Source organism: Panthera pardus, unplaced genomic scaffold (genome assembly GCF_024362965.1).
Source record: "Panthera pardus isolate Hobbes unplaced genomic scaffold, ASM2436296v1 HiC_scaffold_2, whole genome shotgun sequence".
Lineage (NCBI taxonomy): Eukaryota > Metazoa > Chordata > Mammalia > Carnivora > Felidae > Panthera > Panthera pardus.
The window spans coordinates 119,001,646-119,027,272 of record NW_026526765.1 but is presented as its reverse complement, the minus strand read 5'-3'; the positions used below and the strand labels follow the sequence as shown (position 1 = coordinate 119,027,272).

At 39.6% G+C, this 25,627-nt stretch overlaps 1 protein-coding gene across 1 annotated transcript in view; it reads left to right on the top strand.

Moving 5' to 3' along the window:
* The first annotated feature begins 1,484 nt into the window (after nt 1–1,484).
* Nucleotides 1,485–25,627, top strand: part of KCTD16 (potassium channel tetramerization domain containing 16) — a 269,413-nt gene continuing 245,270 nt past the window's right edge. Inside the window, exons 1-2 of the mRNA XM_019424578.2 lie at nt 1,485–2,348; nt 2,718–3,896. Coding sequence (XP_019280123.1) covers nt 3,065–3,896 — 832 coding nt within the window. The 5' untranslated portion in view covers nt 1,485–2,348; nt 2,718–3,064. The remainder of the gene's footprint in view (nt 2,349–2,717; nt 3,897–25,627) is intronic.

Below are 25,627 nucleotides of genomic sequence, written 5' to 3'. Positions count from 1 at the left end.
ATTTGCTTATTTTTAACTAGGACAAACCCAGTACTTAGTGAGCATAGACTCAGACTCATTTCTTTCCTTGTTCTGTTGGCAGCTAACTTTTTATTCTGTCATCATGGTGAATAGTGCGTGTCTAATAATACTTAAACCAATACAAAAACTTTAAAATAAAAAAATCTAACTTTTGGCTCAGGTTAAGTGGTCAATTACAGATCTGCACTGATAGTTTATAGACACTAGATGGCGATACAATTGCACCAAATAATAAACATTTCCTTGATTGGTCCAGCATTAAAATCCCAATGATTGAGGCCAGAACAGGTTAATACATTAGTTAAAAGAAAAAAGTCAAATATAATCAGGTGTTGGAGTGTTAGCTAACACTCTGAATGTGTTCAGTAACCTGATACTTATTGAAAGAACAGATTGTTAAACTAGAAATTAATTTATCCTGCTGTTGAGTCTATCTTTAAGCTACTTCTCAGGGCAAGAGTTGGCAATAACACATGATCCCTTAAAATGTATCTAATTCATACTTTTATCTCCATTTTTGGTTTTCATTTTTTTAAAGTAGCAATTATTTGGGATGGAGTTTGCCTCACATATATTATTCATAGATGAAATGCTATATTCTGATTAGGAGTGTAAGTCCTAAGACACTGGCATTTTAAAGGAGAAATGGCCGACTTACTGTAAGCTATTGGCTGGGCCATTATTGACTGGCGGGATCGACTGGAAGCACTTTGTTAGTGGATTAGGTTGCCCTGGAAATGCCTTCCTGAAACTATAATGATGCACTTAAGGAAGCCCTCTGGGACCTGAGTAAAATGTCTCTTAGCCGGGAGTGTCTTCCCCTGAAGTCCTCTTGGGATGAGTTGGGAGCGGGCTGGGGACGTCCGAAGAGATGCTTAGTAAAGAAACAGCCCCAGAAAAAGGTTGCAGGTAACAATTTCTATCAGGTAAGCGAAGATAATGACTTACTGATGTAAACTGTGGGCTTTCTGAGGGTATCAGTGCCTCATGCATGCTTTGGAAAGAGCATGGATAATTCCAGAGAGATTGTATTTATTTATTCATGCTGGGCAGGTGTGTGGGGGGGGGGGGGAGAGGGATGGAGAAGAGGGAAAAAAAGAGGGCATCTGAATGAGGACATGGTTTAATCCCCTTTGATTTTAAAGAAAAGCCACTTTGTACCTTGATTATTGGGGTTCATTTGGTGTGGTTTTTTTCTTTAAAAAAAAAAAAGCTTTTAGAGGGGAAATTTGTCCTTCAACAAAAATTCAGTGCATGTGCAGATTTGTTTGTGGATTTCCAAATGCATAATCACTTGTGTTTATGTCACCGCTGGGTTGGGGGGCTTATTTCTGGGGAATGGTGGTGGCGGTGGAGGTGTAAAGGCGGGAAGAAAAGGAAAAGCGAAGGCCCTTGCAAACTCCAGACTCGCGGACAGGACGCCCAGGGAAGTGGTTGCGCGGCGGCGCCGCGGCGCCGCGTCCCCGCGTCCCCGCCCCAAGCCCCAAGCCTGGAGCTCGGGAGTCGCGTGCTGTGGCCAGTGCGCAGCGTCCCCGTGCAGTCCTGGCGACCTGTCACCGAGGACGACGTGACTCGGAGCTTCCTCCGCTTTCTCCAAGCCCTATTCCTTTAAGATGATGTAATAGTCATTTCCCTGGATGGTATCTTGCCTGCACTGCTGAAACAACAGCATCCGAACTGCACTGGGAACTGTGGAACCACCCAGCTCCGCCGCCAGCCGGAGAAGCCCGAGCTTGAGCCCCCCGCGGCCCCTCAGCGCTGCGGCGGCCCGGCCGAGCGGCTCGCGGCGGTTCCCAGCGCCTCCCACCTGCCTGCGAACATGGGAGTCCCTTTGCCCTTGCCTGGCAGGTGGGGTGGCTACCTGGGACCCCAGCAAGGCATATCTCTCTTTCTGTTTCTGGGCTTTCTGAAAGGCTTCTAAGTCCCAGTACCTTTTGCAACTCTTCTTTTGTTTTAAGGATTCTTTCTAAAGGTTCTCCCCCACCTTCCCCCCCCCTCCCCACTGGAGAAGCTTTGTCTGGATATTTTTCTCTGCCTCGCTTCTTCAACCCAACCACCTCTCATCACGCTTTAACTTTTTTGTGACTTGTTTCAACTTGGGATTGGGAGTGAATACATACCTATATACATACATACAGATATACATTTATATAAATATTTATATATATAAAAATATTATTTTCTAAGAGCACATCTCTCCTGCACTTTTCATTGATACCTCTATCCTTTACCTCTTCGGGATTTGACAAGCTCCAGATGGTGGCTGTGGATTCTGACTGCTTTGCAAATGGGTATTTCTTCACAGGAGCTGGGTTTTCAGCACTAAGGTAAGTTCTGAGACTTCTTGCTTTTCCTGATCAGCAGGGAGGAAAAATCCCCTTTTAGAAGTTGAAAATCTTGTATCCCTTTTTAAGGCAGAAATACAAATAGAAAGATTTTTAATGATGATTGCTGGGGACAGAGGCATATGAATAAACATGTAGACACAAAATAGCTTGTGAGAAGCCATGATTTAGTTGAATGGCTGAAATCAGTAGTTCCAGGGCTGCTTATGTCAAATAATCTCTCCCTCCCTCCCTCCCTTCCTCCCTCCCTTATTCCCTCCCTCCCTCTCCCTCCCTCTCCTCTCTCCAGCGGTGTCTCTTTTTCTGACTCATGCTGGGTTTGAGGAAATAATTTTCTCTCTTTTCCTTCAGACGGACCTCTGAGTAACTGGGGACTTGGCCTGCCTTGCCTACTGAGCTTGGGGCAGATGCTCCACATCTGAGCTTGGGGCAGATCGGATGGAGATGAGTTGATTATATTCTATGAAGTAATAGCTCACCACCAGCCAGGGTTTAAACTACTTTTGCAGCATCACTTCACCTGTGGACTCTTCTAAATTTTGCTTGCTTGGGGAAAAAACTGGGGTAAGAGAGAAGGTCATTTTTAAGAAGTTAACATCCTTCTCCCTCTTTGACAAGTTGATGCAAAGGATAAGGCTGTGACTCCATTGGATTGCGCCTTCAAATCAAAATAGGAGAAGCAAAAGAAGACAGGGACAATGGCTTTGAGTGGAAACTGTAGTCGTTATTATCCTCGAGAACAAGGGGCTGCAGTTCCCAACTCCTTCCCTGAGGTCGTGGAGCTGAATGTTGGCGGTCAAGTTTATTTCACCCGCCATTCCACATTAATAAGCATCCCTCATTCCTTCCTGTGGAAAATGTTTTCCCCAAAGAGAGACACGGCTAACGATCTAGCCAAGGACTCCAAAGGAAGGTTTTTCATTGACAGAGACGGATTCTTGTTCCGTTATATTCTGGACTATCTCAGGGACAGGCAGGTGGTCCTGCCTGATCACTTTCCAGAAAGGGGAAGACTGAAAAGGGAAGCTGAGTATTTCCAGCTCCCAGACTTGGTCAAACTCCTGACCCCTGATGAGATCAAGCAAAGCCCGGACGAATTCTGCCATAGTGACTTTGAAGATGCCTCCCAAGGAAGCGACACGAGAATCTGCCCTCCTTCCTCAGTGCTCCCTACAGACCGCAAGTGGGGCTTCATTACTGTGGGCTACAGGGGGTCCTGCACCATGGGCAGAGAGGGGCAGGCAGATGCCAAGTTTCGTAGAGTTCCTCGGATTTTGGTTTGTGGAAGGATTTCTTTGGCAAAAGAAGTCTTTGGAGAAACTTTGAATGAGAGCAGAGACCCTGACCGAGCCCCAGAAAGATACACCTCCAGATTTTATCTCAAATTCAAGCATCTGGAAAGGGCTTTTGATATGTTGTCAGAGTGTGGATTCCACATGGTGGCCTGTAACTCCTCAGTGACAGCATCTTTTGTCAACCAATATACAGATGACAAGATCTGGTCAAGCTACACTGAGTATGTCTTCTACCGTAAGTACAAAGGGTTCTTTCTATTTTTCATCTGTATCAATTCTCTCTACAGATGTTTGTTGTTTGCACGTTCAGTCAGTGTCTAAGGAATACTCTGGGTTTTGTTTGTCTGTTTTTGTTTTTAAACTCCTGAGGTATAGCTAGAATACTAGAGGCTATAATTTGGGTCTCATGTCTATCTAAGCAATTCTCATCTGTTTTATCAATGACATCACAGAATATTCAGAGGCCTCAGAAATCACAAGATGCAAATGATACTGGTTTAGGTGATATGGGGAATGAAAGCAGACATGTATGTCTGTTTGCCAGATATCAAGTTGTGAGGATAAGATGATGGTTAGAACTTGGCTGTTGGTCCACAGGAGACTGGCAGACTCAGAGTGAATGTGGTGGTGCTGTCCATTCTTTTTTCGGAACTTTGGGATCTGTAAAGCCAGTTGCTGGAGACTTGCTTTCCTTTAGGGGCTTTGAAAACACAAATGGATTTAATACCAAATGATGTGGTCTTGCTTAGATAGATGGCAGTATAGGCTGATAAAAAGACCCCCTATCTGCCCCACCAAGTCTGAAACTTGCTTTTATAGGCTTTACAAATCTATCTGATTCTTTAGCATTTTGTACTGAGACTTGAGTTGCACTGCAGACCTCATTGTACTGAACTTTGTCTAAGATCCGTCTAAAAGGAACTAGATCTTTGAGAATTGTCAATCACAAGCAAGTATCTCCAGACAGCTGAGATGATAGAATTACTGACATCAAAGGAAATGGGAGGGGGTAAAAGGAATGGAAGCAGTTGTTCTGAAGCATTTTAAATAAGCACTTAGAGGTCAGTCCATTTGCTTAAATGATGACATAAGGTACAGATTGCTTTGTTTTATGAAATGGCATTGTTCTAAATAAACTTTAAGCCTTGATCTCTGGAGGGTGAACAGTAAATCAGTCTGTAAAGTTTAGTGCTTGATTTAACAGTTGATTTTTAACAAGGCCTGGGGGTTGGGTGAAGAGAATTCCATAAGAAATGTTTCCACTTTAAAATTCAGTTTCCTCTTATTTTAAGGTAAATCCATAAATTTGGGGGATTAAAATGTCTATTTCTTTTTTAAACATAAAAGTATGACTGAATGTCCTGGACTGATTTTTGCCTACAGTTGTGTTTATTCATGTGGAGATGGTTCTGGGAACCCTGGTTAAAGAGGCTAGTGGCAAGCTGAGTTGTTCTGTGCTGGGTTATGGCACATTTGATTTTTAGAAGTGAGGACACACGGATTGTGTGGAAAGGACAGCCTGTGGAGAAAAATGAAATCAGCTATCAGTTCAAAAACATATTGATGTGTAATAACAAGCATTATTTGGTCCAACAAACCTATCAATGGCCTTTATCTATAATCTATATCTTCCTCTATGATGGAGCTTAGTCACCAGATACCACCCCATGGGTGTTGAGATAAGACTCTAGCTTTTTAGCCTTCTATAAAGGAATCTGACATTATCCGTAATTCTATAGAACAAATATCTCTTCCTAACTTTTTGGAAAAATGCATCGTAGAAAGAGTTCAAATCTAGGTTTGTGATATTTACTTTGTTCTCCAATTTCTAATATTTGAAAACAGCATCTTAGGAAGCTTTAGGCAAGTAAATGAAAACACACCCACCATAACCATCTCAAAAAAGACCACATTAGATTTCTATCACTTGCTCATCTAAACAAAACCCAGAAATGTATTTGCCTGCTAGCTCAGTGACATTTGGGTGTTCATCAAAGACTCATCCGTCTAACACTATGTCCTCTGTAAATTGCTCTGAACAGGTTCTGCTCTGCTGATCATATAATTGCTTCCTTCTTTGTTGGGTTTCTGAGAGGTTGCTGAGGAGCAGTTTGCTCTTCATCACTAATGGACAGGCTAGCACAAGCACAATGCAACTTCATATTGCACAGCGTATATATCATATATGATATACTTCCCTTTGTATGTAACATCCAGAGCTAAGTATTAACTCTTCCTCTGTCTTAGGACCAATAAAACTGACAGCTGGCTTTCTAGGGTGCATAACAGCTTCTGTGCAGACGCTTAACCATAATTATTTAATTAGAAGCTGCCAACTGTGCCTATATAAGCATTAATTCATCAAGCTGTTGTGCTTGGGTTAATGGGCTGAAACTATGGGAGGTGCTCTAAAGCAGGAAGTTGACTATGCAAAGATGCTCTTCATCCAGCATTAGCCCTGCCCAGCCCTGCCTAGTGCTGCTTAGCCCTGCCTAGCACTGCCCAGCACGTAGCTCTGGTGTGCCCTGTGTGAGCAGAGCACTTGGAACCACCACCTGAGAGACTGAAAGGGGCAGCATGTGTCCCCAGGAGCACCTCCACATCCTTAAAAAAACCCAAAAAAATCAATCAGCCAAACAGCAAACAAAAAAAGATGCTCTTTGAGAGAAACTCAACATGCTCCTGGGTTTTAAAAAAATTGTATTGTATACACAAACTCCTTAGATCCAAAGAATTAACTCCAAACAATCAGACACTTCTAATAACCCAGGGATAATACAAAGTCATTCTTCCTGGTTCCATAACACAATAAAAAGTGAACAGTGAGAAATGAATACATCACATATGTTGGCTGACAGTCATGGGGGAGAACCCTTTCTTTCCCTGTTTGCCCTATTTTCTTACAAGTTTTCCAAGGGGAAATTGAAAGACCAAAATCTCCCTGTCAATTATTAACAGGTTAGATTCTTGTCTTATTTAATCTTAATGTAGACCTAGAATTGATGGTCAACATCAGGTAGACTGAGTGTTCAGTTAATGGAGAACTATGAACAATTAAAGTCAATAGGTGTTTGTATGTGTTGAAGAGGGTGGTAAGAAATGTGTTTGTCTACATTGCTTACACACCAAAATATGATACGTGAGATGCTATGGATTATGATTCATTTATCCCCAACTAGGAAAGTATGATTGATGTAAGAGCACAGAAAAGAAATGTCTAGCTAGGATTCCCTCACAAAGCATTATAGATATGTCCTTTGTTTTAAAACAGTGATAAGGTAGCTTTCCTTCTCTCCCACCCCACTAGGTAAATAATTACCTCTCTTTTCTCTTCAAGCATTACATAGAAGGCAATAACACAGAGAATGCCTTTTTGACTCACCTGTAAATGTAATGGGAGCTCAGTAATTGGAAAAGAAAAGTCCTGATTTTGAACCAGAGATTCAGGAGCTCTTCACACCACTTAGAAATGAAATCACAGGTGCAGAAAAATAAATGAACCTTTTAGTTAGGCCATCTTCCAATGCCCAAGAGTCAGAAGATTGTTGTCGGTTGGAGAGAACTATAAACAATTTTTAAAATCCTACTCATGAGTGAGTTCCTTCAGATAAATGCCTGAAACACTCAAATTCAAAGGAATTTGCCTCTAATAAAACTGATAACATGACAAGTAGGGAGTTTAATTCATAGGATGCTACTTCAAAAACGTTCACTCTGAGGTCTGTGAATTATAGTAGAGACATCAACTCATCACCTTTTCAACAAATTGCTGCTTGTCAGTGTGTTTTAATCTTTCATCTCTTTACTTTTTTTCCTTAAATTTAAAGGGTTGTTTCCACAAAACTCTCTAAATGGCTTTATGTACTGTTAATCTTAAAAATGAAGCTGGCAGTTATTTTACCAGCAACAATGGGTTTATTCAGGAATAACAGAGAATTGCAATTCAGGACAAGCAAGCTATGGCAAAACCATAGGTAAACTCAAGAACAAAGAAGAAAAATTATCTTTTATAGAAGAGAGGGGTGGGGGTGGGCATTTGAGAAGGGCCGTTACAAACAAAAAACCCATTGGAGTAAACTAGGGGTTCTCAGTATAATGGCTTGTCATTGGCTAATTTGTGACAATCTCTTATTGGCTGGGGCTTTTGCCAGGGAGAGTAGAAAACGTTTCTTTCCTCTGCAGGATAGTAAAACAGTATGGACTTGCAAGGTCCATCTCTTCCTGTTGGGTCTGCAATTGATGACAAGTGTTTAGGTGTGAGAGCTTTCCATTCTGGGATCTGGATTCCACTTTAAATGAGCTTTCCTTTTGTAAAATTTTCACAGCACATAGAACTTTAGGGCTGTTGACTGAGACGGGGTATTGGAGAAACGTCAATCAGAAAGTGATTACTCAGAATTCAACTGTATGACCTTGTATTGGGAAGACATATGTGGTTGTGGCCACCGTGAAAAATTTACCCAACATTGACTTTGGAAAGCTTCAGTAAGAGGGTTTATTCTTAACAGGTAGCAATGCATCTATCCTGAAATTATTCTAGCTCTTTTTCTACTGGTTACTCAAAAGATACCAATGATAACTTTTGTTCTATTGCCCAGAGAGATATGATGTTGTCACGTTCAAAACGAAGTGACAGAGCAATGTAGTCAAAACTGTGAAGGACTGGTCTTTACTACCACCTACCTCTCCTCTTTCTGTGTTGTTTCACTGTCTTCTCCAGCTTAGATACTCTCTTTTGGTCCTGTTTTAGTCATTCCTGCTTTCAAGTTATTTCTCTCCATTGTCAGTAAAAATTCTCTTCTGCCATGTATTTAGAATACTTCTAGGGTAAGGTGTTACTTTTCTCAGGGGTTTTGGTACACAAGAATCCCTTTGATAGTTGTAGATCAGGTGACTTTGCATCTTGAAGAGAGTGCTCTTAAGGCATGAGGCTTTTTAATGTATAACTTAAAAATATAGCACAATTTAAATATAAGGCTTTATCATGAAGTCAAAGTTGACCCATGTGTGGGCAGATATGGAATGGTAATAGTGATGGCAAAGGGTAGGTGTATGGATGTAATTTTTAAAAATCTCTTTAAGGTCCTGTGCTCTGAGCATTGGTTTCAATATAACAGTGATATAAGCATGCTAGTAAAATATTTTCTTACACTATTTTCACTTTCATGCCAAACAAGATATGTCACTTGAGCCCAGCCCCTTGTGCAAATTCAGGTACCTTCTTCCTAGGTCTGTAGCATCACTGAATGAATTTGGCAGCAAAAGAAGTGTCAGTATGTGGGCAGAATGGGGAGGTCTCTGAGACTGCCCTTAAGTAGTGTCTCAACATGTTAAAAAATATGTATATATTATATGTATATTTATAAATATTATATTTATTTTATATATTTATATATAAATATAATATTTATAAATAGATAAATATTTATTATATATATTTATAAATATATATATATATATATATATATATATATATATATATATGTAAATGGAAAGAGAAGACCAAATATGTTCCTGACAGCCTAATGAGGTTAACATTGTATCAAAGAAATTAGAAATGGAAATAGCTGAGAATGTGCCATTTGGAACACCTCCAACATGAATAATGGAGAGAGTATGCATCCAATATACAGAAGAAAGTTCTTCAGAAATGGACACATGGACACTCAGTTTCTGCATCATAACTATTGTTCTTGTTCTTTGTTCTTTGCTATGGCTTTCCTCAAATGCTGTATTTCTTGGCAAGTCAGTTAAAAAAACTTCACGCAGAAATTTTCAGATGCATCCAAATGTAGACACCAAGTTCCAATAATTACAATTAACATTACAAGAGCAATCTTGTATTATAGATATTCATACCTACTTTCCCTTCTGTCTGCACTGCGTTATTTTGAAGTAAATTTCAGACATCAATCATTTCATTCATCCACAAATACAATACTGTATGTTTCTAAAATAAAATGAAAATAAAATATAACACAATACTGTTATCACAGATAAAATTAGTAATTCTTTAATATCATCTAATATCTAATTGATGTTAACACTTCTTTAATTCTGTTACAATATTTTTTAAAGTTGGCTTCTTGAGTCAAGATTCAGATAAGGTCTATTGTCTTTGCTACTTCTTTTTTCATTCAAAATTAAAAAAAAAAAAACCTGTATTTAAACCATATGCAACAAAGTAGCAAAATGTATATATTAAATTTTTTTTTTTTTTGAGAGAGAGAGAGCGTGAGAGTGAGAAAGTGAGAGAGAGGGAGATAAAGAGAATCTTAAGCAGGCTTCAGCCCCACCGATGTGGGGCTTGATCTCATGACCTGAGATCATGACCTGAGCCAAAATTAAGAGTCAGAAGCTTAAATGACTAAGCCACCCAGGTACCCCTTAAATCTCTTTTAATCTCCCCTTCCTCCCTTCCTCCCTTCCTCCCTTCCTCCCTTCTTCCCTCCCTCCCTTCCTTCCTTCCTTCTTTCCTTCCTTCCTTCCTTCCTTTCTTCCTTCCTAGTTCCTTCTTCCCTCCCTCCTTCCCTTCCTTTCTGTTTGTTTGAAGAAAGCAAATTACTTGCCATGTTCAATATCCAGCATTCTGGTTTTACTTATACATCTATATGATCTTTGTGATTTCATTAAAACTTTTTTTTTTCTGAACCTTACATTTTCTGTGAATTCATTAGATCTGGACTCTAGATTCTAGTTTCTAGAGACTAGAATTCAGATTCAAGTTCAGTATTTCCATCAAGAAATCTTAATAAATGATGGCAAGTCCATTTTTTAAATTATTGAAGTGTAATTAACATACAGTATTACATTAGTTTCAAGTTTACAACGTAATGATTCAACAGTTTAATACATTACTCAGTGCTCATCATAATAAGTATACTCTTAATCCCCTTTATTTCACCCAAGGCAAGTCCATTTTTAATTTTTAATTTGCTTTAGAAGGCAGTAAAAGAAACCCTTATTTTTCTTTCTAGTAATTTAAGAACTATTTAATATTCCATTATTGTTTTTATCATTAAAATGGGCTAATATCATGGGTGCAATGAGCTTACTGAGATGTACAGTGGGTCCCATAGACTGGGAAGAGGAATCATTTTGGGTGAGAAAGTTCCTCTCCTGGCTATTCACATTTTATATTCCTGGATTCTTTCAACTGTATTGAACTCCACTTGAACTCATCATTTGTATTCCCCCAAACCTGTTCTCTTCTTGTGTTCCTTATCATAGTAATTGGCATCATTAGTTACTCATTCTCCCAGGGGAGAATGAAGCCTGGGTGGCATCCCTGACTCTTCCTTCTTCCCAGCATATAGCAAGTCCCATTGGTTCTTCTTCATCTCGCTCAAGTCCATCCATTTCTTTCTATCACCACCGATGCTACCCTGGTCCAGACCACCAGCACTGCTTTTTGTTGCTTCTTAAACCTGGGAGCTTCCGAGTGAGATGAAACACTGTTATGGGGCTGACATGGGGAGCCTGATATGGGGCTAGATCTCACACATCGTGATATCATGACCTTAGCAGAAATCAAGAGTCAGATGCTTACTCGACTGAGCCACCCAGGCTCCCCAAAATGAATAGATTTCTGCATCCATCTACCAAATCTTAAAAGTTTATAAAGAGGCCTTAATGGGATTCAGTGACATAAACCATCCAGATGGTCTCAACACCATATCACTACCTCAAGCCTGTGTCCTTGGAGCACCTTCTGGGAGCAGGGAAGGCCAGCAGAAAGCACATTCCAAGGACAGGGGAGGGGTGGAGGAGCTTCTAATTTGCCTGGGTCCAGCTCATGTGTCAACCAGTGGCTATGTCCCCTTGATCACCTCTCCCAACACTTTTCTAGACTACTACAAAGAAACTTAAATTTTCCTCCCTACCTCAAATTCAGTGTAATCCCCTTTGGATCTCTTCTCCCTGCTGCAAAAATGGTGAGATTTCTGAAATGTGAGTTTGACCATGTCATTCCTGCTTAAAGTTCTTCATTGCCTTACAACTGCTCTTATAAGTTAAATGCAAACTCCTTACCAGGAATCACATCTCTTTATGAAATGACCATTGTTTCCTTCCTCAGAATCTTCTGTTGCCATCCTGCCCTTTGCATTTTTAATATCAGCTATACTTGATTTCTTTAAGTTCCTGAATGCTGTTATATACTTGCTTGGTTTTGTATGTGATGTTCTCTATGCCTGGAATTCTGCCTCCATCTGCTTTGATGAACTACATCTTCAGGTCCCAATCTAGAGATTATCTTTTCTGGGAAGTCTTTCCTAGTCTATCGTATCTGGATTGGGGATCCCTTACCTTTGACCCGAGGACCTTATTCTCCTTTACTGTGGCACACATAATATTGTATTATAATTGATTATTTAATGGTGTCTTTAACATTACCTGTAAACTTTATGAAGATAGGAATTGTATCTGTCATGTTCGTCACAATACCTGGCACAGTATCTGGACTAAATGTAGGTCCTCCACAAATATTTTTCAGAAGAATGAGAAATAGATGCCCCCTACAGAGTTCTATTATGGTCCCTGATGCCACTGTTTGCATATACCATTACATTATCTCTTTACAGAACAACTAAAGAACAGCAATGGAGTGATGATACTTTAAATAATAACAACAGCATTTCCAAACTTCCTCTAAGTGCTTTGGGCACTCAGATAAGCACTTTACATACAAATTGGAAATCTTACCAAAAGATTTGCTCTTAGCACCTGCACCCACTGAGATGCTAGCTCAAAGGGACTGAGAAAAACACTTAGCAGCAGCAAAGGCTGTGGTCTCCTTTTAGTTGGTTCACCCAAGCAGGAGCAAATTGAAGGTGGGGTGTGGCCATGGTTTAAGGAACAACCTAGGAGGGACTCGAGATTCAAAAAAGTGCTTCAAAATAGAGAAAGTAGCTCCAGTAGGAAGAGAACTGTACCAGAATGCAAAGAATGTTATGAGACCAACAGGTTGTCTTCTTAATTCTCTTACCACTAAGGTATTCCATTTCCTCCTCCCTGCCTTCCTAGGCAGCAGAACATGGTAATTAAGGGCCTCGGTTTTGAGGTCCAGACTGCTCGAGGTTGAACCCCTAGCTATTGGGATCCCTGGCAAATTATTTTACTTCTGTGCTTCATTTTCCTCACCTGTAAAATGGAGGTAAAGACAGTTCCTGACTCATAGAATCGAATGGATTGCTATATATAAAGCGCTTATGACAGTGCCTGGCACCCGGTCAGTGCTGTGAAAGTGTTAGTAATTCCAGGATGGCTAGAAATACTGGACGGAGGAGACACAGTTGCTTTCTTTAAATAAACCACCTGATTCTTTCTGATACCCCCCTTGGACACTTTGCCCAGTATGTTGATTCTATGCATTTTGAAACAATCAAACAAACAGATCCACAAATATTTTTAAAAAGGAGATTCAAACTGTGCATTTTACTTGAATCTGAATATGTATAAAAGGAAATACCCCAAAAGCCTTCAAATTCTAGTAACTCTTTTCTTCCCCTGGCTATTCCATCATGGGAGTCATTAATAGTGCCTTTCCCTCCACTTTGTTTTCAACTTGTGGCTTTTCAGAACCTAGGCTGATATGAGGCAGAAATGAAATTTAAGAATACGACTTAAATTATATATTCAGTCACTGCAGAATTAGAATAACCTTTTATGAATCTCAACCTAGAGAATATTCTCCTTCATGGTGACAGAAAATGGTTATTGAGCATTCCACTGACAATAGGATCATTCAAATTGCTCCAAAAAAAGAAAACCAGACATTTCGCTCCACACTGAGTAGCTGAGCTGTGTGGCATTAAAAAGAAATCGGAGCATTAATGCAGGGCTGTAACCGTGTGACCTGCTCATGGGAAGAAATTGATACTTTCCACTTTCATTCATCAGTCACATTCCAAAGTAGAAAATTCATACCATTTTCCCACCCCAATTTATACTGATCTTTTATTCTGAGTGTATTTAATATAAAACGACTGTGAATTACTTCCATTGATGAAAATAGAAGGCAACCCATTATACACAACTTGATGGCTCACATAAGATGCCTTGGGTTTTGGGGCACCAGGGTGGCTCAGTCATTTAAGCGTCCATCTCTGGATTTCGGCTCAGGTCATGATCTCATGGTTCGTAGAATTGAGCCCCGTATGGGGCTCTGTGCTGAGAGTATGGAACCTGCTTGGGATTCTCTCCCTCCCTCTCCCCTGCTCTCTTTCTCAAAAATAAATAAATAAATAAACTTAAAACAAAAATAGATGCCTTGAGGTTGTTGCATATTGTGTTTTAGACAATATTGTAGACTGTCCAGGTCAACAGTACTGGGCAGTGAAATAGAGAAAAGGGGAGGTGGGCTCTAGTAATGGTGACTTTCCTGTAAAGGGGATCCTGGAGCAGCAGAGACTTTCTAGGGACTGGGATAAGAGCAAGGGGTGTACAGATGTTAGAGTTGCAGAAGCATACAATCAAAACCACGGGGAGACTTGAGACCTGGGGAAGCGTTACAGTTCTGAAAACCCCCTAATCACAAGGAGAGCTGGCCTATGATACAAAGCACAACAAACACTGTTTGGGAATCATGGCTCATTGTCTTACAGCATAAGTATTCAGTTATGTCAGGTGGAAAAACTTTCCTGTGGGCATTGTGTTTGCAAATTTGCACTGGAATGAAAATGGAAAATAGGATTCAGTTCTCATTAATTTGCTTTGTAGCCAGTGAGGTGAAATATCTTTGTTTCTTTAAATAGAGGGGTACCTGTGTGGAGCCTTACAACTTGCTAAGCTGCAATGAAATAGAAAACTGTCAATTTTGATTTGTGTAAGAAAAGTATGCATTAGAAAATGAGCAGTTTTGCTTGGCTTTTCTGGATAGGATAACCCTGTGGCATGGAGCAGTAATGACTAATGATATAATGTGTGATACTTTCAACATTATAAAGGCCCATATTGAATGCTCAATAATGTAAAATATTTGTTTGAAAAGATCTGATGGCTTCACACTTACTAAGGGACTGTTTTATATCAAGTACTTTTGTTTTGGTAGGATTGTCCAGTTGAGATGGATAGAAAATATCATATCTGTAGGCAAAAAAAAATTGATAACTTCATTCACAAAGTCCTCATGCTAATGATTTTCTAGTACTTTTCCACAATGTGCCAGGGAAGTGATTCACAACGTGCACAAGCCTCATTGATTGGAAACTGCCGGCCCTTTAAACCTTCTTTCGTCTGCATCCTTCCATACAGACAAGGCATATAGTGAACCATAATCTTTTTTTCTAACAGATCTTGACATCCATTCATCAGAAGGGTCTTCACTAATAGGCAGATTTAGATCTAGCTCCAAGTTACTTATATAAAATTCTGTTCTCTGTCTTCTGTCTATGTGAGTAAATGCCAAGCACTGTGACCTTGCTATGCCCTTTGCTTTTGTGTATGTTAGGGTCTTAGACATCTCTGCAATGATTGGCCCTTATAATTATTCCATAAATATTTATTGAACACCTACTATGCACCAGAGACTTCATGCAGTTCCAGGGATTCGCCTGTAAATAAGAAGCATATGGTCAATGCTTTCATAGAGCATATGGTTTAGGGAGAGAGTAGACTAGTAAATGGGCAATTTCGATCTAGTGTGATAGGGAAGTGTAGATTGATATGAAAATAGAGAAGGAGCTCCTAATCTGAACTTGGAGTGTCAGGAAATTAAACCAGGGCTTATTTTAATGCTTGAAGAGGAGAAAATGCTTAAATCTTTAATGCATTTGTTGACTTTAAGGTACTAGCTGGCTGATGGAGTCATAAAAATTACATCCTAGGATGGCTTCACAGAACCTTAAGATCACCAGCAATCATTTCCGTTCTCATCAGAAAAGTCTCATTAGATTTTTTCCAGAGATCACTGTGTGAGTGATTTTAGTCAGTCCAGGAACCACTATCATAAAAACACTCTTCAATTCTCTTTTCCATTCAACCCTTTGTCTTACAAAAGTGTATGTGCAAAATCCAAAGCCAGATGATAGCCTCAGAGGACTAGCAATTGACTTTAAAGGTACTTTATAATTATGTCTACAGTGTCTTTTTGTAATGATAAATGCCATCATTATTATTTTAACTTTAACTCAGGATTGCTGACTTACTTTGTCAATCTCATGCATGGCTCAATTTCAGTAACTACCACAGTGTGAACACATAGGAGGTGATCATAAGCATTTGCTGAATTAATGAATAAATTCATAACACTACATTTTTAAATAAAGAAAATGTGAAGTATAAAGTGAATGAAATTTGCTTCCAGTTTAACTTGACATTTACTTTTAACCACAGGTGCATTCTATAAGACACTGTGAGTATGTGGTTGAAAAACTGTCAGCATTAAGATCTATCCAGATAAAAATCTTAGTTCTGTCACTTTCTAGCAGGGCATCTTTGGGCAAATGTCTTACCCTCTTGACACCTCAGAGCACTTATCTATAAAAGGGGAACAAGGAAACTTCTCTGTTGACAGTGTTGTGAGGATTAAGCCAGGGTCATACCATCTTATTAGCTTGGCTCCTCGGTAGCCATGTCCATCTCTAGGCTCTTTTAATTCATCTTACAAACAGATGTGTTTGGACCTAGAAGAAGAAACTGAGGGAATATGGATTCATTAGGACTGATCCTGCTCACTATCACAGAGAAAGTTAAGCTGCTACCCACTGGTTTCACATTGGACTATTACTACACACACTTCATGAACTTAAAGGAAGGAAAAACACATCCCATAACACATGCTCTTCTAGTTCCCTTAATATGCTCACCACTTTGCCCCCTCTGAAAACACTTGTCCAGGGGCACCTGGGTGGCTCGGCTGGTTAAGCATCTGACTCTGTATTTCAGCTCAGGTCATGATCTCATGGTCTGTGAGTTTGAGCTCCACATCTGGCTCCATGTGGAGCCTGCTTCTGATTCTTTCTCTCTCCCTCTGTCTCTGCCCCTCCCCTGCTCTTTCTCTCTCTCTCTCTCTCTCAAAATAATAAAAAAAAAACTTTAAAAGAAAAAACAAACAAACAGTTGTCCATCCACAGAGCTCCATAACACTGACCTTTTGGCAGTTCTTCCTGCAGGCCAGTCTGTTTGCCACCTCAAGACACTACACTTGTGTTGCCTCCCTTCTAATCCTTGCCTTTCTGAGTCCTGCTCATCCTTCAGTCAGGCTTTAATGGGTTTTCCTTGGAGAGGCTTTCTGTTACCATCCCAGCTGAAGCAGAAGATATCATCATTCTCTATTCAGCACCGTGTTTCCAGCATAGCACTGTTCACATGTGTAGTTGTCTGCTTGATTTACTTACTTATTCTCTCTTTCTCTCTCTGTCTCACTTGACTGTAAGCTTCATGATAGCAGGAGCTCTCTTGTATCCTTAGCATCTAGCACAGTGTAGGGACTTAATACGTTGTATTTCCTCTATCCACTTTACCCCACCATGTAAAATTATAATAGTAGGGTTCCCTCTCATGGTGAAGGCAACTGATGATATAAATATAGTGCATGTGGTACATAAATAATCCATGACTAGTAGAGTAGAAGTGAATGAAGGTAAAAGAAGAAGGCAGCAAATGTAAACCCAGAGAGGTTGGATAACAGATGTAGACAAGATTGGAAACTTGCTTTGATGAGTTCTTTAGCCTCTCCAGCCCTCAGGTACTGCAGCTGTGTAATGGGAATAGTGGACTTCATTGTTTCATAGGACACTAAGTACTAAATAATGTGACACCTGTGAAGAAGCTATATAGCTTGAATGGATGTGTGCAATGAAGGCAGATTTTATCTTAGCTTGAGTGAACATCAGGAGAATATCTTAAGAAAAGGTAACTACACCCAAGAGAAGAGAGATTAAATCTGCTCATTTGGAAAAACTCTTAAGGCATTTAGATACGAATAGTCAAAATGTGCAAATGAGTTTTAATGGGACTTCAACAAATTAGTATTCTTATTGTATAAGGCTGAGTAGCATACAGTCAACATATGGGAGGTGGATATTCTGATCCCCACTTGTGTAATTATCATAGATTTATGGTATGAAGATTCCGGCCAAATGGACAAAAACAAATCCCCTTTGGAAGCCCCATAAACTGTCTTGCTGGATAGGAGCTTGAAGTGTATCTTTCATGCCAGGGAGAGTACCAACTTGATTTATAAAATCAGAGCATCCTTGGAAATGGGGGATCTTATGATTCCATGCTTCAGTTTCCTCTCTTTGAATCTCCAGGCTTGAAATGAAGTCCTAGGTAGAAGCCAACACACAGAATCTTTTAAAATGGTGTCATTTTGATTTAAGTGAGAACTGGTTGTAAGACACTCCTCTCCATTTCCCCTTTCTGCTTGTTTTCTTGGTGACCCTTGGGGAAGCACCAGGAAATCTAGGGCTCAGTGTAGCTTCTGGAAAAACCATAATCCAGACACCGTAAACAAATGGTAATTTTCATCTTTTGAAAAATTGTCTTTTTACATTTTTGGTCAGGTTCTTACCGTGTACTTTTTTAACTTCTTTCATTTTCATTTGACTTCTGTTTCATTCTGAGGACAAATGTAAATGAAGGATGAACTGAAGAAAGGCAATTATTAGAAAAGGTAAAGAGCAAAAATAAATTAATTTTGCCTTTATCTTTGATATGTCACAGAGGAAGTTACCGTAATTTTCTACTATAAATTTTTGTGTAACAACACAAGTGATGGGACTTATTGAAAGAAAGCCTGGAAAAGAGTTTTTACAACCAACTTTATATGCTTCCTACCTAGTAAGTTTGGAATTGTTTTCTATATTGTGAATAAAGCATAAGGTTAGCATATTATTCTATTATATCAATATAATGTATATTTTCTCCATTGAGCCTAAGGGGCTATGGTAAAATCTCTGGGTAAAATGGTGCTTTCTATCCTGACATGAAGAATTAATTGTAAACAAAAATTCTATTTTGAGGGTGTTTGGAAATAATACCTCACACCAGCCATATTCTTCTGTATAAAAACAGCAGGAAACTTTCTTTTTATCATAGCTATATTTTCATATTGTTTATAGTCTGTGATTTGCCTTGGTAATTTGCTTCCTTTTATAAGAAAACAAGTTTTCTTCCCAACAACCAGATGCAATGCAATCAAATAATTGTTATCTTAATTTGCTGCTAAAGTCCTCCTGAGGAGAAAGAAAGAAAGAAAGAAAATACAGGTATGCAGTGACGTATATTTGAATTCAGAGATGTTAACAATAATCATAGCTATCCTTGATTGAACTCTATATCAGGTTCACATCAAGTGCTTCTCATTTAATCCCCTAGAAAACCCTAAAAGTAAGAAACTGGGGCTCAGAGAGGTTCAGATTCCTCAAGGTCACTGTTAGTGGCTGCGTCAGAATTGCGGTATAGGAAAACCATGTAGTGTTAAGTTTCAGAGAAGTTCATTTGTTCATAACAAGAATAGGGTGGGGGTAGACTGATGGAGATCAAGGGTGGGTGGGGCACATGGGTGGCTCAGTCGGTTAAGGGTCTGACTTCCGCTCAGGTCAGGATCACAGGGTTCATGAGTTTGAGCCCCATGTTAGGCTCTGTGCTGACAGCTCAGAGCCTGGAGCCTACTTCAGATTCTGTGTCTCCCTCTCTCTCTGCCCCTCTCTTGCTTGAACTCTCTCTCTCAAAAATAAATAAACATTAAAGAAAAAAAAAAGGGGGTGGGTGATGAGGCTTAACATTAATTCCTCTACCTCTCAGACCCAAGTTGCTGCTGTGGGATGTAATAACTGGGACAAGCAGAATCAAATCCCCAGTTGCCCCAACCCCAGTTCTGGCACTCTTCACCATCATGCCATACCACAGAGGTACCAGATGGAAGTGCTATCTTTTTTGACTGGCCAAAAGTAGCTCTTCAAGGGAACCACCTCCCAAGATTGAGTGAGGAAGTCACATCCAGCCTCCAGGAGGAGGTGGGATGGCAGAAAGTGCTGGACAGGGATAATTGCCCTTTCTCTTTCCCTTTCAAATTTCAAGCCTTAGGAACACGACTTCCCCCATGATACTGCTTTAGAAAAATTAAACCAGATTGGGCTGAAATCTGCGAATCTGTCCTCAGTTACCCACACAGAACTTCTGGGACACAATCTCTTCTCCCAGAGACTCCTACACAGCATTATTTTTAAGAATTTGATTTCCTAGGACCACAAATATGAAGAGGCACAAGACTTCATAGTACAAAAAGATGTCAAAAACATTTGAAATGGAATAGGAAGAATTTATCCTTGTCTTCCTAAATACCTAAGCACACACACACAAAAAAGTACATATACACATGTATAAAATCTTTAAGTGTAAAAAAACCCACAAAGGCATATTAGCAGTTTCTCATTCTAGAATCACTGTCAAACCTGAGATGAGTGAGGTAGTCATAAACAAGATTAATCCAGATGCCTTGACAGGCATTGTTGGTCCCCAGAGAAAAGGCACACTTGGACATGAGCCTATGACAAACTCAAAACTCTGTTTAAATCATATATACTGAGGGGCGCCTGGGTGGCTCAGTCGGTTAAGCGGCCGACTTTGGCTCAGGTCATGATCTCGCGGTCCGTGAGTTCGAGCCCCGCGTTGGGCTCTGTGCTGACAGCTCAGAGCCTGGAGCCTGTTTCAGATTCTGTGTCTCCCTCTCTCTGACCCTCCCCTGTTCATGCTCTGTCTCTCCCTGTCTCAAAAATAAATAAAAACATTAAAAAAAATTAAGTCATATATACTGCAGCTCACCTAGTTACTCATTTGGGGAAAGTTACTTAAGAATATAATTGTAGGGGCACCTGGGTGGCTCAGTCGGTTAAGTATTTGACTCTTGATCTCCACTTAGGTCATGATCTCGTGGTTGGTGGGATTGAGCCCCGCATCAGGCTCTGCACTAAGTGGGAAGCCTGCTTGGGATTCTCCCTCTTCCTCTCTCAAAATAAACATTTTAAAAAATAATATAATTGTGGTTAAGTATTTTATACTAATAAACTTTGTATTACCTTAGAAGCTTGGCCCTATGTATCAGCAAGGTTATAACCAAAAACTAAAAAGAAACATCAATTCTTGGTTTTAAAACAATTGACCTTCCAAATCTTGATGAAAATCCTAGAACCCTAGAAATGGGGGCATATTAAACTTTGGTCTTCCCCATCTCTTATAGCTTTTGTTTTACTCCATTTAACTGTTTGCTCTTTTCTAACATTAATTACATATGCCACTGACTGAGTCCAAATCATACAGCAAAGACTGTGATAAGTGTTTGTACATATTACCATGTTCTCTCTTCAGAACAATCTTAGGGGGTAAGGATTAATTTTTTCCATGTTACAGATGACAAAACTCAGATGTAGGGAGATCCTTACCCAGGTTCGCAGCTAGTAGGTAATAAAATCAAGATTTAGACTCTGGTCAAGTCTGTCTGACTCTAAAGACTGTGAATGCTTTTTAATTGCTAAATTACCTTGGATTGTCCATATAGTACAGATCCTTCCTATAGAGTGAAATATAGAAATTAGTAATACAGAAAGTGATATCAAAATATTTTTTTAAAAGATGGTAGAAGAAACAGTATATTTGTATGCTGATAGGAAGAATTCAGTTTTTAGGGAAAAAGAGACAATATAGAAGAGAAAGGAGAGATAGCTGGAGTGAGATACTTGGGTAAGTAAAAAAGTAATGGGATTGAGGGCATAGAGTTGATCCCTTTGTTATGAACCTTGTCACTTCATCCAGAGTAATAGAGTGTATAAATATTAATAGATATAGTAATAATAAATGTCTACACACATACATGTACAAAAATAATATATATGTATTAATATATATTAATATAATATATGTTATATTATATATTACTACATATATTTATATAATAAAAGAACATATAGGTACAGACATGGTTGATGTGCTTTGGTGGGAACTTACTGATGTTCCTTTGGGTCATTTCTATTTGTTCAGTAAAATAAGTAGCTTTAAGACTGAGGATGGGGAAGGAAGTATTTGAGGTTTGAAGAGAGAAAATACACTATAAAATAGTTAACCAGGACTCTGGGGAGTGAATGAACTAGAGGAATGTATTACTCACTGGGAGCATTAAGGACTCACTGGAAGCAAGTGGCCATGAATTTAATTTTTTTTTTTAGTGCTTATTTATTTTTGAGAGAGAGAGCACACGCAAATGAGAGAGGGGCAGAGAGAGAAGGAGACACAGAATCCGAAGCAGGCTCCAGGCTCTGAGCTGTCAGCACAGAGCCCGATGTGGGGCTCCAACCCACGAACCATGAGATCATGACCTGAGCCAAAGTCAGACGCTAACCAACTGAGTCACTCAGGCGCTCTCCAAGTGGCCATGAATTTAAAATGAAATCATTCAACATGGTTTTATATTTTTCTCCAACTGCATAGGTGCAGGTGGGGAGCAGGCCCAGATATGATCCTAACCATTGGATGTGAGGTTTTGCAAAATGGGGGCAAAAGAGTTGGAGATATAGGCAGGAGAGTTATTAAAACAATTGAATTATTAATAATAAAATTATTAATAATACAATAAGGTAAGATGTTCAATGAGGACATGATGGAGATAAAGGATAATGAAAAGGCGTAAGATCAAATGGGTTGATTCCCTGTGGGATCAAAAGGTTGTTGGGATCTACTATTGGAGAAAATGAGCTGGAAAACCAGGAGGAGATGGTGTGATGCATGAAATTGGGCTTACAGAGAGTCAGGCAATGATAAGGACTCAGTTCTGGCCATGACCATGAAAGCACGTGGCTGAGGGAGAGTGGAAGATGTGATTATTGTAAGAGAGCGGTTGGGAGTATTCAAAGATCATCTTGAAAGCAAAGAATAATGTTATTTCAATTTCATAACAGTCCTATTATCCTCACTGTAGGAAGAAAAATTGAGGCTTGGAGTTGGTTATTAAGTCCAAGATTCCAGTGCTAGGAGGCATTTGCATTGGGATTTGAATCTCGTGTGTAAGACTCATGTCTCTTACCCACTGTGCATGGTGGCTTAGGTATGGAATGTTCTCTGCCTCTATGCCATGGCTAAAGGGGCTGAAAATTTTCAAATACTTTGTGTCATTTGCCTACCAAATCTGTCATTCACCAACATGGATTTGTTAAGCACCTACTAAACACCAGTGTGCCCCACTGTTCCATATACAGTGCCACAAGGATGAAAGGAATTATATGAAATTGCAGTTGAAAATTCAGTTGCAGCTGTATTATCATCCATGCCAGTAAGAAAGTACTTGAATCATTATTTGACTATTTTATTGTATCTTGCCCTTATTAGCTTATAAAAAATGAGTAGAGAGTAGAAAATGAAAAGTGCTGATATTGGTGATATGAAGCATATATCTCATAAATTTAATATAATTGAGACAAAGGTGGAAATCTTTAGGCATACTGAAAGAGGCAAAGAGCCTCAAGTGGATATCATTGGATTTAAATCAGTTGAGTGAGTTTTCAGTTAGGAATGAAAAAAATCAAGTTAAAAGAAAAGGTATACAGTGTGAGAACTGTATTTCAAAGATACTGTCCTTGTTTGGGAATGTCTATCATGTAAGATGCCTATGTTTTGATTTGTGCAACAAGGTCTTTATACATGACTAAAGGGATATGTTATGTATGAATATATGGAACACTTATAATATAGGATGGATATAGGTATTGGGAAGAAAGTAGAAGAGGAAATATTCAATTCAGTGTGGAATGATCAAGGATGTCTTCCCTGAGGTGGCCCTTTTTTTTTCTTTTAATTTAATGTTCATTTTTGAGAGAGAGAGAGAGAGAGAGAGAGAGAGAGAGAGAGAAAGAGAGAGAGTAAGAGTGGGGTAGGGGCAGAGAGAGAGGGAGACACAGATTTTCAAGCAGGCTCCAGATGACAGATGACAACTTGGAGCCTGACTCAGGGTGGAACCCACAAGCTGTGAAATCATGACCTGAGCCAAAGTTGGATGCTTAACCTACTGAGCCACCCAGGTGGCCCTGAGGTGGCCTTTTTTTTTTTTTTTTAATGTTTACTTATTTATTTTGAGAAAGAGAGAGAGTGAACACGAGTAAATGCGGGACAGAGAGAAAGGGAGAGAAAGAATCCCAAGCAGGCTCTGAGCTGTCAGCATGCAGCCGGACATGGGGCTTGAACTCATGAAATATGAGATCAGGACCTGAGCCGAGACTAAGAATCACACACTTAACTGAATGAGCCACCCAGTGGGCTTTTTAAAAGCAAAGTCACAGGGGCACATGGGTGGCTCAGTCGGTTAAGTGTCTGACTCTTGATTTTGGCTCAGCTCATGATCTCATGTTTTGTGAGTCTCTGTGCTGATAGCATGGATCCAGTTTGGGATTCTGTTTCCCTCTCCCTCTGCTCCCCCCGCCCCCCACTTGCTCTCTATCTCTCTCTCAAAATAATAAAAATAAACTTAAAAAATTATTTAAAAAATAAGAGCAAAGTCATAAAGAATGAGGAGCTTATCAGGCCGATAATATAAAGAACAACGATATAGGCAGAAGGGCCAACAGATGCCAAGGCATGGAAATGAGGTTGAATATGGCTTGTTTTCTGAACCTCATAGTTGGAACTTAAGGGCAGGGAGCAAAGTCTCTGTCTTGAGAGCTAAGATAGAGCAGATGGTGAAGGGCCTTATATGACATGCTAAACTACTGGACTTTATCATGGATGCTGGGGAGACTTGTAGGTACCAAGGAACCACAAAACATTTTTATCAGTGTCTTCTTTTTGTTTTTGTTGTTAATATAATGTTAGTTAAATTCACATCACTGTTGTTTGGTGCTTACAGAACACTTTGTGATATCTATGATCTGGGGTATACTTTTTTTGGACCATTGTCATACATTTCTTCCTTTCAGCTATTTGGCTTACTGAGTCTCTTCATTCATGTATTTAGATAAATATTTACTGAGCACCTACTCAGTACCAGTTATGTTCTAAGTAATGGATTCAGGATGAATATAGTTACTGCTCTCATGATGCTTATATTCTAGTGGGGATATAGATTGATAGGTAAATTCATATGCAAATTACATGTTATCCTAAATTGCTACTTCATACTAATATTGTTAATTTCTTTCCTGTGACTCCTCTTTCTTTCTATTCTGTAATCTTGTGATAGAGACCATGGTATGTATCCCTACAATGTAGGTTGGAGGAGCCAAATAGTATAGGCTTAAATCACTACGCATGAATACTGTCTATATAGGATGCGAATTAGGCTGAACTATGAAGTTGAAAAAGTCCCTCCCTATCCTCTGCTATACCTTCGTTGCTGTCTGGTATCAAGAGTGGTCCAGGGGCACCAGGGTGGCTCAGTAGGTTGGGTGTCTGACTTTGGCTCAGGTCATGATCTCACAGTGTGTGAGTTGGAGCCTCACATTGGGCTCGCTGCTGTCAGCCTGTCAACACAGAGCCCGCTTTGGATCCTTTGTCCCCCTCTGTCTGCCCCTGCCCTGCTTGCACTCTCCCCAAAATTAATAAATATTAAAAAAAAAGAGTGGTCCAGAAATGGAAACACCACAAAGGAAGGACAAAGGTTTCCAATCATATCATTAATTCATCATTAAGAAGAGAGAACTAGTCTCAAGTTTTCAATGTTCTCTTTACTTGATGGTTTAGCAAAGGATAGACTATTATTCCCTTGAAAATTCAGTGGTCTATAAGATCACTAATTTTTTTAAATTCATGTTTCAAATTTCAGATAATCTCCTAATAATACTCAAATAACAACAATAGGGGCGCCTGTGTGGCTCAGTTGGTTAAGCATCCAACTCTTGATTTCAGCTCAGGTCATGATCTCACTGTTGCAGGTTCGAGCCCCACATTGAGCTCCGTGCTGTCAGTGTGGAGCTTGCTTGGGATTCTCTCTCTCCCTCTCTTTCTGCCCCTCCTCCACTTGCACATGCTCTCTCTATCTCA